The sequence below is a fragment of the Talpa occidentalis genome, unplaced genomic scaffold (genome assembly GCF_014898055.3).
Source record: "Talpa occidentalis isolate TD23 unplaced genomic scaffold, MPIMG_talOcc4v2.1 talOcc4.16, whole genome shotgun sequence".
Taxonomy (NCBI): domain Eukaryota; kingdom Metazoa; phylum Chordata; class Mammalia; order Eulipotyphla; family Talpidae; genus Talpa; species Talpa occidentalis.
Window position 1 is genome coordinate 8391258 of NW_023601653.1, and position 16935 is coordinate 8408192.

General features: G+C 47.0%; 1 protein-coding gene across 2 annotated transcripts in view; it reads left to right on the forward strand.

Moving 5' to 3' along the window:
• The window catches only part of LARGE1 (LARGE xylosyl- and glucuronyltransferase 1), a 436269-nt gene that overhangs the window by 196555 nt on the left and 222779 nt on the right, over positions 1-16935 (forward strand). For both annotated transcript variants that reach the window (XM_054696078.1, XM_037513671.2), the window contains exons 4-5: positions 5203-5285; positions 12553-12676. In XM_054696078.1, the coding sequence (XP_054552053.1) occupies positions 5203-5285; positions 12553-12676 (207 nt within the window). The remainder of the gene's footprint in view (positions 1-5202; positions 5286-12552; positions 12677-16935) is intronic.

Sequence of the window (16935 nt, forward strand, 5' to 3'; positions counted from 1 at the left end):
GGACTGCAGAATCTGCTTCCTAGATGGTGCATGGGCCTGACTGGAACTGAAGAGTGTTCTCTGTTGGCCTGTTGTGTTCTCTATAGGGCTGCTTGAGTGTTCTCCATTGGGCTACCTTAGTGTACTCTGTAGAACTCCCTGAGTATTCTCCATTGGATTGTGGGGGTGTTCTTCATAGAGCTTTCTGAGTGTTCTTCATTGGACTGCCTGGGATTTCTCCATTGGACTTCTCAAGTATTCTTCCACTGTAGAAGCTAGCTTTCTCTGGGGTTAGTGATCTAGCAGGACAAGGAAGAAACCACAATCTTTTATATGACCTAGATGTGCATGTCATCTACTGCTCCTACCAAGTTCAACTAGACACATAGACCAGTGCTGATTTGGTGCAGGAGAGGCTACCCAAGTCTGCATACCAGCTGGAGGCATCCTTGGAGACAGGCGACCACATCACGGGCATTGCCAGGGACACTGTTTCTGGAGCCTCCTGCTGTATTCTCCTTGAAGCAGGTCTGCCTTGATCTGCTTGGCATATTTGTTTTCTTGTAAAAATTATTTTTGAAAATTTGCCTTTAAGAACAACAATAACAAATGAAGCTGAAACTAAAGCAGAGAAAAATAAAGGATCTGTCCTAACTTTATACAGTTGCTGTTGTGGCCCAGATGATGAGTGATTCAACACTCATCTCCTGACCCCTATGTCTTCTGCCCTTGTATGAGTAGAGAATAAAGACAACACCAACATTTAATAGAGCAAAGGGAATCCAGAAGCTCTGAAAGCCTTCGTTTCATCAAGGGGAAAGACTATATCAATGTCTCCTTCAAGGGGAGTGGGGAATGAAGGCAGAAGGAAAGAAAAGGATGCCTGACTTTAGAGAATATATAAGGTCAAAGCATAGTAAATACTCTTTTTTCTTTTTTAAAGATTTATTTATTTATTTATTTACACAAGCACTGGGTACAGTCAGAAGCGCGGGAGGGTGAGAGAATTCACCAGAGCCAGAGCGGGGAACAGAACAAGCAGACTGACCAAGTACACTGCTGAGGGGAGCAGCGGGCATGGCAGGAGAGGTCTGTCGCGCCATGTGGGACCCTCGCCAGTGGTCGGGGATCAACCCGGCGCTGCAGAGGCTGTGGGCAGCTTTGCAGCCCAGCGCTCAACCACTGCGCCACCAGGGGAGACCCAGTAATTACTCTTTATAGTAGTAATAATAATAATAATAATAATGATTTCTGATACGTATCGACTGCTTATAGGATGCCAGTCTCTAGCACTGTTTTTTAACCCTCTTGTTTCATCTGTCCAACATCCTGGGAGTTGATAGTTATTACCCCTTTTTTAGAAATGAGGAAACTGAGGTCCTGAGTAATGCTGTTATAACTTGAAAGATGGGAAAGAGCTTGAGATGGGAGGACTGTCCCTTCCTGTCCTCACTCTGGGCCCCGCAGCCTCTGCGGCTTCTCCCTCTTGCCCAATTCTTGATGTCTTGGCTTCCACTGCAGCGACGGGGCATCCACTGCTGTTTTCTGTAAGACTGAAATAATTTTGTCTTGGGGTCTGTGGTTCAGTGTTTAGCACAAATAATTTAGAGTATGCTCAGAGATTTCCCAAGAAAGGAGCAGCACCCTGGAGGTTTGTAAGATGATTTTAGATGGCACATTAGCAGTACGTTTTGAATGTTAATGGCTGCATGTGTGTTTTAGTAAGAAGGGGCAGTGTGGATTTAAACTTACTCTCTTGCTTTGCTGCCGACTCCAAGCCATGGGATCTTAGGCAACCCTGGATGTTGGGATAACTGTAGGTAGGGATTCTAACCCTCTCCTTTGCTGGAGGACCCATGAAGGTCAGAGAGGTTAAGTGCGTTGCCCAAGGTCACTCATCTGGCCAGAGGCAGAGCTGGGGCCTCAGCTACCTCTCCAGATTTCCAGGAATGTGTTCTTTGCACAGTAGAAGCTGCAGTCCACTTTCTCCCATTGCCTCGTCCCCACTCCCAAATGCCATGGCTCAGGAGTGTGGTGCCACCGGAGGAGTCTGCCTCTACTTGTTTCAGACAAGTGGGGGAAGTGGAGCTCTCTGGTGGAGAGGTATTGCAGATAGATTCAGTGAACACCCCTTGCTCTCTCAACATAATCTCAGCGAGCGCATGTTGAATTTTTACCAGATTCTTCAAAGCGCTGTCAATAGAGCAGGGAATCCGAATGTGGTCCCTGGACCAGAAGCCTCAGAGTCACGTGGACACAGGCCGGCCCTCATGCCCCTGTGTCAGAATCAGAAACCCTGGGAAGGGCCTGGGAAGAATGACCATCCTCATAGTGAGACTCTGATCTGCTTTGATGAGGCACATTCCTCCTGCCTCCCACCCCCTTCTCTCACTGCCACCCCTACCCGAGGGCCCCGCCCGCCCTTCTCTTCTGGACCATGACATCTGGATCCCAAAGGTCTTCAAGAGCATATTCAATGCCACTCCGATTTTCTGCTTCCCTGAGAGGCAGGGCCCGCTGCCATGGCTCCCAGTGATGAATTTATTCATGGTGGCAGGTGTATTGGATGAAACCGAAGAGATTGAAAATTTGTAAAATGTTTGAGAATGTGCGCACTTGTGCTTACATTTAATGGGCCTGTTTTAAAAAGTCCCTGAACCCTGAAGCCAAGACAAAGTTTGATATCACGGAGGCCGCATATATAAATATTTGCCATGCAGAAGAGCCCGGCGCAGCGAGCTTTTAGCCATTCCTGTCCCCTTCCTGGCTGGGACGCCTGCCCGCACGTGTGCGGGCGCTTTCCTGTCCGTCGCCTTCTTGATCTAAACGGTGGCAGTTGTTGCATCGCATTATAGTCTTTTATCCTGCGTCTTTTGGAGACATTATCCAGAGATGAGCGATGGTGTCTTCGTTTTCCAGGTGGGGAAATTAAGACATGCGTATGTTAGACTGAGAAAGGTAGCATTTGTATCCCCGGGCCTTCCCTCACCCCCTGCTCTAAAAGCAAGACGTGATCTCAGCAGCACCCTTGCTTCAGGGCAGGTAGTTCTTTCTTGGGGGGCTGCCCTGTGCCATTTTTAGGGGAACTGCCCTGTGCCATTTTTACAGGGGCTGCCCCATACCATTTTTAGAGCACCTGTTCTGTGCTATTTATAGGGGAACTGGATTGTGCCATTTTTAGGGGGCTGCCCTGTGTTGGATCCACAGAGTGCTGAGCAGCATCCCTGACCCCCACCTGCTCGATGCCAGGTGTCCTGCGCCCTCTGGAAGTGACACCATAAAGGATGTCGCCAACATCCTAGGGGGAGTGAACTCCTCCTGGCTTCCAGCAGAGTCGGTTCAGATCTGGGGCAGCAGAGTCTGAGCTGACTAGTCTGAGGAGGGGCATTGACCTGCTACCAGAAATGTACATGAAGAAACTGTTGGAGAATTCCAATCCTGTCTTTACTAGTGCAGAATTCCCATCCCGTCTCTCTGCGCCCGAGTTTCCTGAACTGTCATATGAAGGGTCAAGCCCATACCTGGAAGGTAGTCATTTGCTCAGTAAATGTTAGCTCTTGGGATGCTTCTCATTCCTTTCATCTCCTCTTGGCTTTCGACTTGACCCCCAGGTTCAAGAGCAGAGACCCTGCAGCCCAGGCTGGGCCTCACTGCTGAGAGTGACGGCTGAGCTTGGAAGGAGCCGGGAATAGAGGGAGAGGATGTGCAGGGGAGCAGTGTGGACCCAGGCAAGGTGGGGTCTTCGAGGGGTATAGGCCCCCCATGAGGATAAGGAGTGGGCGCAATGGGCGTGAGGCTCTGAGACCCCTGCAGGTCTGGGCAAGCCCATGGTTGCAGGATTTCCAAGAACACAAGGATCTAGATGAAGCTCAAGTGGTCACGGTGGAGCGGAGCTAATGATTAGATGGGAAGAGGTCCTGGAAGCACATTGCATGCTTTCATGCGACTCGTCCTGGGGTGGTGAAAGCTCCCTTGGCCATTCAGCGGGTTGGGAGCTAGCATAGACCTGGAACCAGGGCTCCTTGTCCCGAAAGCCAGAGGGGAGCTGCCAGCTGTGAGAACTGCTCTGGAAGTGGCTAAGTGGGGTACCCTGGCAGGGAAGGAAGGGACCTGCCCAACCTGGGGCTGGGGAGAGACTTGTTCTGGGAGAGCCTGGCACAGGCTGCAGTGCGGGTAGGAGGTGAGTTTCAATTCAAAGGAAGCTGTGAGTGGCCCTCAGCTGCTTTGAGAGCCTGGGTGACTCCCAGTCCGGGGGCCTTAGAGCAGCTGTCCACTCTGCATCAAGTCCTGGATCACACAGAGAACAGAACCGGATGGCGAGGAGGTGATGGAAAAGTTGCTGTCAGCAGCGGGCAGCCAGGCTGGTAGGGATTGGCCTTGCCTGGTGGCTTTGAGGCCCTGTAGATGAGTGTCCTCATCACCTGCCACTCATTCACAGCCTGCAGGCCCCAGGTCACCCTGTTTGGGAAGCTCACCAAGCTCTAAGGCACCCAGTTTGGGAAGCAGTGCTCTCAAGGGTGCTTCTGCTGTGATGGGAGCACAATGTGCGGAGCCCTGTATCTGCACTTGGCATCATTCCCTCACTTGCCCTGTGACATCCTGCAGGACGTACATGGCATCTCATGTTGTAGGGGTCACCCAGCCCCCCACTTCCCCAGGGTCTCCCTGGGTAGAAAGATGGCGCTAGCATTCGCGTGCTCTTGACCCAGACAAGGTGACCCAGAGGTGCCCTTCAATCCTGCAGATCTCCGTTTTCTGATGCCATCCCAGGGGGCCCAGAGGTGTTCATGGGCCCGTGAGGAACATGAGAACCTGAGAAACAGCGTTACGGCTGGTTCTCTTGGGGAACCCACCCCAGCTCCAAGCCATCACCTCATCTCTGCAGTGTCTCTTCCTTCTCTCTCGTGGCCAGTTGTCACTGCCTCCCAACTTGGGGGCAGGGGACTCCATGTTTGTCTATCCGAGCTGCCGCCATTTCTCGCCCCCAAAATGTAATTGAACAGAGCCTTAATGGTCTCCAAATGATGATAGCTCCATAAACCAATTAAAAAGGCCTTAATAAAACAGGCTCGAGTTATTTTCCACAGCTGCAGACTGTGCCCTTTGTTCCCTAATGATTCCAGCAAGAAATAGGGGCGGTTTTGCCCTGTGGTGTGGTCTGAAGCCCCAGGAAGGCTGCCGTCCATCTGTCTAACTGCTCGTCCTCTTGTCTTTGCTTCTCAGACCATCCACGTGGCCATCGTGTGCGCCGGGTACAACGCCAGCCGGGATGTGGTCACTCTAGTCAAGTCCGTCCTCTTCCACAGGTAAGGGCGGCTGATGAGCTCAGCGGACACGGGCGTGAGACGCCTGCCTGGGCCTTTCCGTGGGGAAGGTTTAAATAAGAGCAGAATGTCTCATCAATCATTTAAGCTGCCATGAAAATGTAATTTTTGTCTGAAACCCTGGGGAGATTATTGTGTTAATAATATTTAGCAGCAGCCATTAGGTCCTGTCTTGCAGTATTTAGAATTGTCACTCTCAGGCCTGAAGGGACCTTCAAGGACACCTCAGATTTGATGCTTCAATTCCTCCATCGACTTCCCTTGCTGGAATCACCGGTCGTCTCGGTTTTCACATCCTTCTTGAATAGGTTGGGTTTTGGCCTGAGTTGTGTCCCTCCCACTTCAGCCCCCCAATCTGTCTGTGGGAGTCTCAACACCTTGCTCCTCAAAATGTTACTCTGTGAAGATAAAGTCTTTAAAGAGGTGGTTAAGTCAACCTGAGGTCACTGGGGTGGACCCTGATCCTCATAAGAGATTAAGACAGAGACGCCCCCAAGGGAAGATGATGTGAAGAGGCCGTAAGAAGATGACCATCTTCAAGCCCAGGAGAGAGGCCTCAGGAGAAACCAGCTTCTGGAATGTGGAGAAATATACTCTCTGTCCAGGCCACCCAATCACTGGTGTCTTGTACCAGCTTGTGGTATTTGTTATGGTAGCACCAGGCACCTGGCACTGATTGCTACCCTATTCCAACAGAGCGTGCCCCACCTCTGGGCATTCCTGACCATTGAAAGTCCTGCCTTATGTTAAATTGAACTTTTCCAACCTGTAGCTGGTGTCTCTCAACCTGCGTGGATGCCCACAGATCCAGTCTCACGAGCCACAGATTCTTGTCCTCCTGGCCCCCCAAGTCAGCTCTGCTCCAGGCTCAGCTCCTGCCAGCTGCTTTTTCACAGAACTGCACTTCTCTCTCCTCACTATTTTGATTGATATCTGGGCATCCTCAGGGCATATCGGATGAGAATGCCAGATGAAGGGTGGCTGGGTAGGGCTCCACCTTGTGCTGTGACTTGACGCCAGAGGCCCTCTCCACACAGCCACTCAGCCCCCCGTGCATTTTTCAAATCTTTTTGGAGTCCTGTGACCTTCATGTGCCACTGGATATCAGGATAAGCCTTGAATTAAAAGAGGGGTCTCAGCCTTCTGTGTATTTATTCCTTGTCTCCACTGAAGTGCTGGGGTCCCTCCCTGTTTGACAAAAACAGAAGCCCAGTTTTTAGAGAATGGCATTTGCTTAGTTACAGATAGTCAGTTAATGCTGTTTCTCAATCATGGCAAATTTTAAAGTCATAAGAATTTCTGGTGTTATCATTGGGTGTAAATATTATTGCCACTGCAGTGCTATTTAAATCCAGATGCAATAAATCCAATAGTTGTTGAAATTGTAAGAATCCTATTGAGTATAAACTTTTGCTCTTGCAGTAACTGTGGGGAACAAAGATGTTACATTTAAAAATAGCAGTGGTTTTTTATCAGCTGCTGATTTTCACGGAGGCATGGGGGTTTGAGAAGAAAGCAAATTTCTTAGTGTGCCTTATAAAAAGCCTGCATTTCACATCCATGACTACTTGATCTTCTTGGACCAAATAACCACTGGCGTCCGTCCCATCCCTGAAATTCTACAAATGAGAATGATTCTTCGCATTGATATGCTGGTGATAAAGAATTGTGATAGCAAGACAAAAGGACTTTTGAAAGACTCTCAGCTCAGAAAGTCTGGCTATAAATAGCTTCATTGCTTCCACAGCACGTTATGGGGATTAACTAATACATGATTATAAAATACTTTGACAAATGAAGCACCTTCCTAATGTTAATAATAATATAATAATAGTGGTGCAGGATGCTTCTTTTGGCTTTCACTGTTAATTACAGTAATTAGATTTATTTTCCAGACAAGATTTTCAGGAAATTTCATTTAAGGCTTGCTTTGTTACATCAAATCAATTTTACTTCTGCAGTGTGCTCGGGGATAGTGGGCACACAGGATTTTAAAAGATCGTAAAAGAGTGAGCGATGGGTATTCTCACATACTGATGCCAGAACCGACATTGCCATAACCTTTTGAAATGAAAGTTCACAGTAATTATGCCCAAGACTTTGATCCTGTGTAACTACTTTAGCCCCTCAGTCTTAAAAGGATAATATTAACTACAAAAAAAGCTTTTCTGAAATAATGCTTCTAGTTAAGATTTCAATAATACATAAAAACAATAGGATTCAACTGTGCAACTCCTTAACAGTAAACCATGTGCAGCTGGTTTTGAAAAGTCTATCATGGCTTGGGCAAATGATGTAATAATTTATACAAATGATATAAAGTGTGTAGCAACACCATTCAAAAACATCTGCGTAGTGCATTCAACTACACAAACACACACACACAGCAGGGCAAAAAGAGGTGCAGAAAACAGGCATAAGATGGATTTTTGCATACTCTGTTTGGAGAGTCCTCTTGCTTTTGTCATTCCTTTTTATATATTTGTAGCCACCCCACCAGGCAACCTTTGTGGAGAAAAAAAAGGGGCATGAAAAAATCAGTACCAGTTCTTCGGGAGTGAAGTTTCACCTAGTAGCAAATAGCACATTAGGTGTCTGGGTCACATCCATGGCAGGCTGTTTCCAGAAAAATTGGGAAATGCCTGTAACTCCAACCCCACTGCAGATAAACCAGCAGACTGAGTGTTAGTGCAGTGAATAGATGAAAAGATTATCTAGTAGCTGAGTGTTTACCTCCTGGGTAGGAAGGTAGACCAGCTTGTAAAAATTTAATATTTGTTTGTGAGATGATCTACTTACTCTCACACTCTCCAGCCCTGTTGCAGCAAGGAAGAAGCTGGGTTATTTCCCTTTCTTTGCATATCAAGCTGCTGGATTTTTTTCTATTTTATTTCTCTTGTGCCCCTAAAGAACTGGGAGAATAATACAGCATATTTGTGGCGAGTATCTGTCTCTAGTTGTCTTGTTGCTTATTCAGACTTAAACTTATTCTAGAAGGAGTTTTTCGATTGTGAAGGGAGGAACCTACAATTTGAATAGAACAAAGGAACAGAGTAAGTTCTTTTTTTGTTTTTACTTGCTGCATTGATTTTATTTATTTTTTATTTTATGTATTTTTTACATCATTTTTCATTTTTGCCCAATGTATGCATTTTCATCTTGGTGATAGTCCCCGTACAATTCCCACCTCCCCCCCTTGTTTTGATCAGGTAATACTTTTAAACAGGTAAGAGATTTGTATTATTTGATAATGCATATGTATATAGAGAACAGTCATATAGTTCAGAAGCTAAGAATCTCATGGCCCATTGCATTTCAAACTCACCCTTTCCCAGTACGGTAGATGCCATTATCCCCATGAATGGATGAGGACACTGAGGCTCACAGAGGTGAAATAGCTTGTTCAAGGTCACAAGAGTATAGGTGATGCTCCTGGGATTCCAGCCTTGGTTCTGCCAGACCCAGACATCCATGCTGCTTTTACTACAACCCGGAGCCTTTTGATTTTTTTGGAAAGTTGCTCTGTTCGCCCAATGGCAGGCTTTTCTGACATGATACTAACTTGTCCTGGAATTTTTCCATATTATCAAGGCCACAAACCAAGAGCTCACACTGAACAGCCCTCACTCTGGTTGCTGTGTTTTTCTGCAATGAGTTCTATTAAATCTCTAAGTGTAACAGTCACTGAGCATTCAAGTTTCTGTCACGGGCTTGTTCTTTTTCTGAAATTGCAATTCCATTGTAAACTTAATAATTAAGGATTATTTCAGCTCAAATGTCCCTGTATATTTTAATAAAAACAGACCCTGGATTGCCTTATAAGGGCTGTGGCACATTCCTGACAAAATAAGAAAGGAAAGGCAGGAAGAAAGCTGGGGTTTAATCATCTTTGCCTCTTTGTATTACCATATTTATTGCCTCCCAACCTGGAACAGGGGAGCAGTTAAGGAAACCAGAGGCAGCAGGAGCTTTGCTCATTAAGAGCAAAGTCTGCAGGCGCTGCTGAAGATGAGGCATGTGCTTGCTTCCTTCTTTGTTAAAAAAGTGTGATCTGGTCTGTCTGGAATAGTCCTGATGTCTGCAGCAATGGCTGTGTTCTTCTAACCCAGGCAAGCTATGAGGCAACCATTCTCTATTAAGATGTGGACCCAATCTGACCTGTCCAGGCAGAAATCTTTCCTCGTGGACTTAAATTAGTGCTCCAGAATGCAGACATAATGGTGACTGGTATAATAGGCTATTTTTGATGTGGGTACAGATAAAAAATTAGGTAACATTGAGTCATATATTGAGAAAAGTTTTCCTTTTTTGATTCTTCTGAGTGGTTCTTATTATCTTGAGTTGGTGGAACTCACTTTGGGATAAATATGTCCTTAACATCTGTCTAATTCTTGCTAATTTCCCACTCTGAACAAAAGAGAATAGATGGAGGCTCATAGCCTTTGGCTGATTTTGGAATTTGCAGGACCGCTCATTTAAACCTTTTCTTACCTTCCTGAGTTAGAAACCAATTGCAAGGTAAGGCTCTGAAATCACACAGGGAGAATGGAATACTTTTATTGCTGCTAGTCCTGAACTGTAGAATGTTCTTTCAAAGGTGGCCACAATCTCTCTTTTTTGTTCCCATGAATCAGGTTTACCTTGCAGTCAAAAGCAGACTAGACAATTGAGGACTTTCCCACATGAGCAAACCATTTTCTGACAACAAAACCCACTCAAAAGGAAACCCAGGAACATCTGAGCAGACCTGGCCTCTTCTCTCGACCGAATTCTTCAATTGGACCATCTGTGCCCATCCCAGGGCTACTTTTCTGTTTCTATGATTTGTTTATTCCAGACACTCATTTAGTTGAAGTCATGTACTATGTAGTGTTCTGTGATTGGTTTCTGTCATTTAGCATAATGTTTTCAGGGGTAATCCATGTTGTCACATGTATCAAAAATACAATTCTTTTTCATTGCCCAGTGATATTCCTTTATATGGGCATACCGCAGTTTGCTTATCGATTCATCATTTGGAGGCCATTGGCTAGTCTCTTCTTGATGATTATAACTAGTGCGACAATGAAGATTCGTGTATAAGCTTTTGTCTGGAGGCATATGTTTTCCTATATCCTTTGTACATGAGGAGGAATGGATTTGTTGAGTAACTCAGCAATGGTAATGTTACACTAAATTTTTTGAGGCACACTGACCCCTTTGATAATTAAAATACCCAGTATTGCCTGTGTCTTTCTGGATTCACTCTTCCTTCTGAAGAGATAGGCTAAATCAGAGGAACAAAGCTCGAAGGAATTCTTGTAGTTCCCACCTCTAGGGGCCTGTTCCTCTTACCCCGGCTGCGCATCTTCTGCTCTATAACCAGATGAACCTCCCGACATTACAACTTTGATCTGCTGCTGCTGAGCCCTCAAACCTAAGCCCCCAAACCTGCCTGACTCTTTTGCTTAGAGGATGATATTCATAGTTCTTAGGAATTCACACCTCTGGCCTAGCCTGTTATTAAGCCTTTCTCTGTTTTTCTTCTTACCCTCCCAATTCTCAACATAGAGTAGGTGCCCAATGAATGTTGTCCTGAGGTCTACCCTCGTATGACTTTTATCATTTCATGTACATGCTGTGTACATGCCCATTTTGTCCCTTTCTTCATTCTGTTACATCCTGCTGATGCCTTTGTCTACCCACCATCTTTTCTTATCCAAAGGTCTAGGTTCATTGCACGTAATCCATGGAAACTTGCTAGATTCTCCACCAGCAAGAAGTGGGCTCTTCCAGCCTCATTCCTGTAGCTTCTGCACCCATCTTGCAGAGATGTCCTGTACAGTTGTGCAGGCTGGACACCATACAACTGAACCACTGTCAGTTGATTCAAATGTCTCCTGGGGAGGTGTGCCACTCCCAAACTCTGCTGTTGAGTGTGGCATCCCGGTGTTACGGGACACCCATATTCTAATGTTTATATAGTTACTTGTATTCCCTCTTTCTCTACTTCTGCCGGTGGATTCTGAGTTCACTCAAATCCTCCATCCCTGTTACGTCTTACATGTCTGTAATGCTTGATAGATCTTTTTGTGGATCTTTTATTCATTCAGCTCATTTTTTGTGTATGGATGGAGGAACTAATTGGAAATACTTTATTTGAAAAGTGATACAAAAGCAGTAGAGAGAGTAACAATTTCCTAAGTTAATATTGATCACAGTGGCCATACAATCTATAAACTGGGTGGCGCATAAACCTTGGACATTTATTTCTCATGGTTCTGGCGGCTGGGAAGTCCAAGGTCATAGTGCCAATATAGCTTGGTTCTGGTGATTTTAGTTTTGGTTCTGGTCCTGATTCCTACCTGCAGACGGACAACTTCTCATATGTCCTTGCTTGGTGGAAGGCATGAGGAATTTCCCAGAACCCTCTTCTCTAAGGGCATCCAACCCATTCCAGAAGATTATCTTCTCACTGCCTAAGCACCTTCCAAAGACCCCACCTCTTAATGCTATCTCCTTAGGGGTTAGGAGTCAACATACAAATTTGGGGAGGGGGCAAAATGACTCATATCATCGCCCAGCGGGAGTGTAATGCAAGTGTCCTGAGCACATTTAAGGTGGTGAGGCTAAGCTATGATGATCAATGCATTTCATACCGTTTCCATTTGACTCCAGAAGCTTTGCCCTTGTGCAACGTTGTTCTCTGTGTTGGGCGCTGCCTCGGTGACAGCTGGCAGGATGAAGTGGATTGAATCAAAGCTGCGCAAATAGTAAAAATGAGGGCAAGCTGACATTCAGTGGTCGGAGTCCCAGCTGAAGCTGTCTTGGATGCTGGGTTTCATTTTGGGGAGCAGCGTGCAGAAAATGACCCAGTGTGGTGCTGTGGAGCAGCACCTGCCTGCTGTGCCAGCTCCTCCAGCCAGCCTGAGGCTTTATCCTCCGTCATGTGCTGCCCGAGGATGGCCAAGCTGTCACATGTGCTTGACCTCAGATTTTTAGAAACAACAAATACCCTCTAAGCCAGTGTGGTGGTTGGCTTCCCTGTATGGACCGCGGTCATCACCTCCAAGAAACACTGAATTTGGGTGGGACAGCTTAGCCCTGACACCCTCGCTTGTCTTCCCTGGCTTAGTAGCTAGACTGATTCATGCTCACAGTTGCTGATGAACCTGCCCACACATTAAAAATTGCTCCTCATGCGTTTCTGTAGCTGGAATGCCAAAGCCTCAGTTTCCCCCCTGATTCCCCTACCTCTCCCTTCTCGCAGGCGGAACCCTCTGCACTTCCACCTCATCGCCGACTCCATTGCTGAGCAGATCCTGGCGACGCTCTTCCAGACCTGGATGGTGCCCGCCGTGCGTGTGGACTTCTACAACGCTGATGAACTGAAGGTAGGGCCAGGGCGTGGGGCCTCCTTGGTTGCACATGGCTGGGGATTTTCTTATGTTTGACTTAGACCTCAGGAATGACACAAATCTCAGCAACCTGCCGGAAATCTCCTTTTATTTTTAAAAGCACTAAGGACCTCCCTGGTGGCCTTGGGGTTAAGTCTCAGTGCTGTCACTGCTATGGCCTGAGTTCGATCCCCAGCCAGGGAGCTGTCCCACATGGCGCAGCAGACCTCTCCTGTCACGCCTGCAGCTCCCCTCAGCAGTGTTTTTCAGTCAATCTGCCTGTTCTGCTCCCCACTCTGTCTCTGGTGAACCCTCTCACCCCCCGCATCTCTGGCCTACACTACATTTTTAAAAAAAATTAAGATTTATTTATTTATGCATACAAGAACTGGGGTACAGGCCAGAAGTGTGGGGGTGAGAGGATTCATCAGAGACAGAGCAGGGAGCAGAACAGGCAGATTGACTGAAATCTACTGCTGAGGGGAGCAGCAGGCAAGGCAGGAGAGCTCTGCTGTGCCATGTGGGTCAGTTCCCTGGCCAGGGATCAAACTCATGCTGCAGTGTTTGTGAATAGCTTCATAGGTTGTGACTTAACCCCTTGTGCCACTAGGGAGCCCCCCTACACTCCATTTTTCTATGCAAAAATAAAAAAAAAGTACTAACATAATCCCTTGTTTTGGTTTGTGCATTTCTGGCCACAAGGCCTGTAGATTCTGGAGGCCATAAGCCTGGTGTCTAGGAGAGAGTTATGATCCTTTTAGAGTAGCCGTTACTCTGCGATATAAATGCTGGACTCAGCTTTCAGGGCACCTGAGTTTGAATTCATGTATTGTCATTTATTTATCATCAGGCACAACGTAAATAACCTTTACTTCCGTTAGATAGAAAGGTGATTATAATACCAACTTCATGGGATATTTAAGTGGCTCAAATGAAAAAATAGCTGTGGGTGTGTTTTAAGAGACGGTTGAATAAATATAAGAATTATGTTGGGCCAGAGGATTTCAGTCAACTGAGACCCACTTGGTCATGTCACTCCCTTGCTTAAGCCATTCTGTAGTGCCACTTTGCTTACATCAAGATTGAAATTCACCGTCTGATTAAGAAGGCCTGCGTATTCTGCCTGTTCACTCTTCTTGCAGTCTCGTGTCTTGTCATTCCTGCAGATTCACCCGATTACTTAGCTCTAAAAAACTGCCTCTGGCTTTCTGTGTCCTCTCTTCTATGTTTGAGTGTTTGCTTATGCTGTTGCTTTTAGCTGACATTCCCTTCCACCTACTTTGTCACCATTTCTACTCATCATTCAAAACTCAGCCGCATTGCCCCCTCTCTAGGAAAGAGGACGGTATTTTCTCTTAACTTGCCTATCTCCTGCTTTAGTGTAGAATCGTCTTAAGGGGGTGGGGAGGGTGAGAGTATTTCTGTATTCTGAATTTCTGGTGCATAGTTGGTACGCTGTAATGCCTGTGGATAGAGCAAATTGCTATATTATTAGAGGAACATGTAACTTTGCAGATCTCTGTTGATGTTCTATTGCCCATCACCTCAGGAAGGACTAAAGCCCTGAGCATGAGGCTGATTTGAGCAAACGGCTTGTTCCAAACCCCATAAAGCCATTATCTTTCATTTCACAGTCGTAACATTTTAAACAGATCAGAAAGATGCCAGCCAGAGTTTCTGATTTCCTATATTTCAGACTCTGAGGTTGATCGAGATCTTTAGAATTTAGCATTTGGGGATTGTCGTGGTAATTTGTGTGCCATTCCAATCTATTCTGAGCTAAAATTGATTAACACTCTTAAAAAGGGAAAAACAAAATTTAGCAAATTGCTGCACTAATTAAGGTGAAAGCAAGCCACTCTATCTCCCAGGGTCTCAGCGCCAACACCATGGGGAAAAAGCAAGGGGAGGGGAGGAGCTGCATCTGGCAAGGGGGAGGCCTCTGCCTCCCGGATCCTGCTTCTCCTTTCCCTTGCTGCTCTCTGCTGTGTCCCTGGCAAGTCTGTGCCCTCTACTTTGTAGGAAAACTCACTGGGCCATCAAAAGGGGGGGTGGGGTGGGGTAGGAGCAGGGATTCAATAAGTTGACTCAGGAGAAGGCCCAGCAGTGCCTGAAGTTCAGCAGGGTCTTGAAAATGTCCTACAACTCTTTGCAGCCAAGGCAACATAGGAACAAAATGTTCCCGATTGTAATGTTATGAAATCCATGGAGATTGAAGAAAAAGGCACCACGGATTGTCATCTGTTACTAGGACCCCGTGGGCTTCCAAGAGGCCCTGATTTAAGGGGACAGGGAGAGTCTCCCTGGTGGCACAAGGGGTTAAGTCTCAGCATAATGAAGTTATTGGCAGCCACGGCAACACGAGTTTGATCCCCGGCCAGGGAGCTACCCACACGGAGCGGCAGACCTCTCCTATCTTGCCCGCTGCTCCCCTCAGCAGTGTATTTCAGCAGATCTGCCTGTTCTGCTCCCCACTCTGTCTCTGGTGAATCCTCTCACCCACCCCCGCATCTCTGGCCTGCACCCCAGCTCTTTCATGCATAAATAAATAAAAATAAATCTTTAAAAAAAAAGAAAGGGGCGAGGGAGCGGGCCAGACTTAAGTCCATCCTCTTGCTCACTTTATTCTAGGTTGTTCATTCATTTACATGTCAGATTTATATCTATTTGAATTGAAGACTCCATGGCTTAAAGCAGGAGAAAAATTAAAAATAATACAACGTGATGTGTTCCAAGGATATCGACTCCAGAGTCCTGTCCTGTAGGACAACAGCTCCTGGCTGCCCCGAGTAGGGTCCCCAACACCCCCGTTTAATTTCTCAACCAATTAAACCCCTACCGCCCACAATCCTGTATCCCCTGAGACACTTAGGATTCAGTAAAGACAATAAGTACAAAAGCATTTTGTAAAACATGCATTTGTTTGTTATCAATGATAATGGTAACAATAATAAGAATTTTATACATAATCCAGCTCAACCAATCCCAAACCAAGCTCTTCCTACTTCCCCCACCGACTTCTCCTGACTTAGAGCACCACCATCTACTTAGCTGTTCCTCTGGAACCAAGAGTTGTCTTTGTATGGCCCTTCTCTCACCCATCACTAACTACTCCACAGTCTAGGTGACGTCCCCCTGCCCTGCTCTGGGGTGCTGTCCCCACCCTCGTCTGAGCTCTGTGAGCCTTCCCAGGCTTGTCTCTTCCCTTCTGCTCTGCTCACTTGGCCCCCAAATCTATCCTGTCAGTCAGTAGCATGTGTCAACTTTCCCGAAAGCAAGCCCAGCCCCTCCCACCCCTCTCCTCAGATGATTTCCCGAGCTCCTGAGGTGGAGACCACGCTCCTTAGCTGCGTTGGTTTTCCCTGCAACCTCCTGACAGCTTCACCTGTCAGGAGGTGCATCATGGCCCACTCACCAGATCGTCAGACTGACCTGCTCTTCCTCTCCTGCAGGGGCTGGGTACAGGTAATTTCTTTCTTTCTTTTTTTTTTTAAAGATTTATTTGTTTATTTATACAAGCACTGGGTACAGTCAGAAGCACAGGAGGGTGAGAGAATTCACCAGAGCGGGGAACAAAACAGGCAGAAAGACCGAAGTACACCGCTGAGGGGAGCAGCGGGCGGCAGGAGAGGTCTGCGCGCCATGTGGGACCCTCGCTGGTGGCCGGGGATTGAACCGGCGCTGCAGAGGCTGCGGGCAGCTTCACAGCCCAGCGCTCAAACGCTGCGCCACCGGGGAGGCCCCTGGGTACAGGTAATTTCTTCCTCTCTCTGTTATGCTGCACACCCAGCCTGCCTTCTCTGCCCCCTTGCTAATCATTCCCAGTTCTTTAACTTGAGTGATGTTTGCTCAGGGAAACCCTCGGCCTTCATGGGGTGCAGGTGCGCCTAGGCCAGTGGTCAGTGCGTTCATCACAGGGCGGGAAGTCTGCTGTGCTTCCCCCGCTGGCTAAGGTCTGTCTCCTTCCCAGACAGCCGGCTCCAAGGATGCTGGCTGGTGTCTGGCTCTCATCACTCCCGTATCCCTAACACCCGGCGTGATGTCTAGCTGTGAAAATTTTTGTGTAACGAATGCTACACAATCAACTCAGACCCAGAAGCCTAGTAGTTATAAAGCCGCTGGGAAGGCGTTTCTTAGTTACTGTCAGGACCGTCCACATTGCTGGGGACTATGGTGGCTCAGGGCAGGGACAGACAGCCAGGATCTGCCTCCCAGTGGCCCAGCGGTGGCATAAATAAGGCAGCTCCCTCCATACC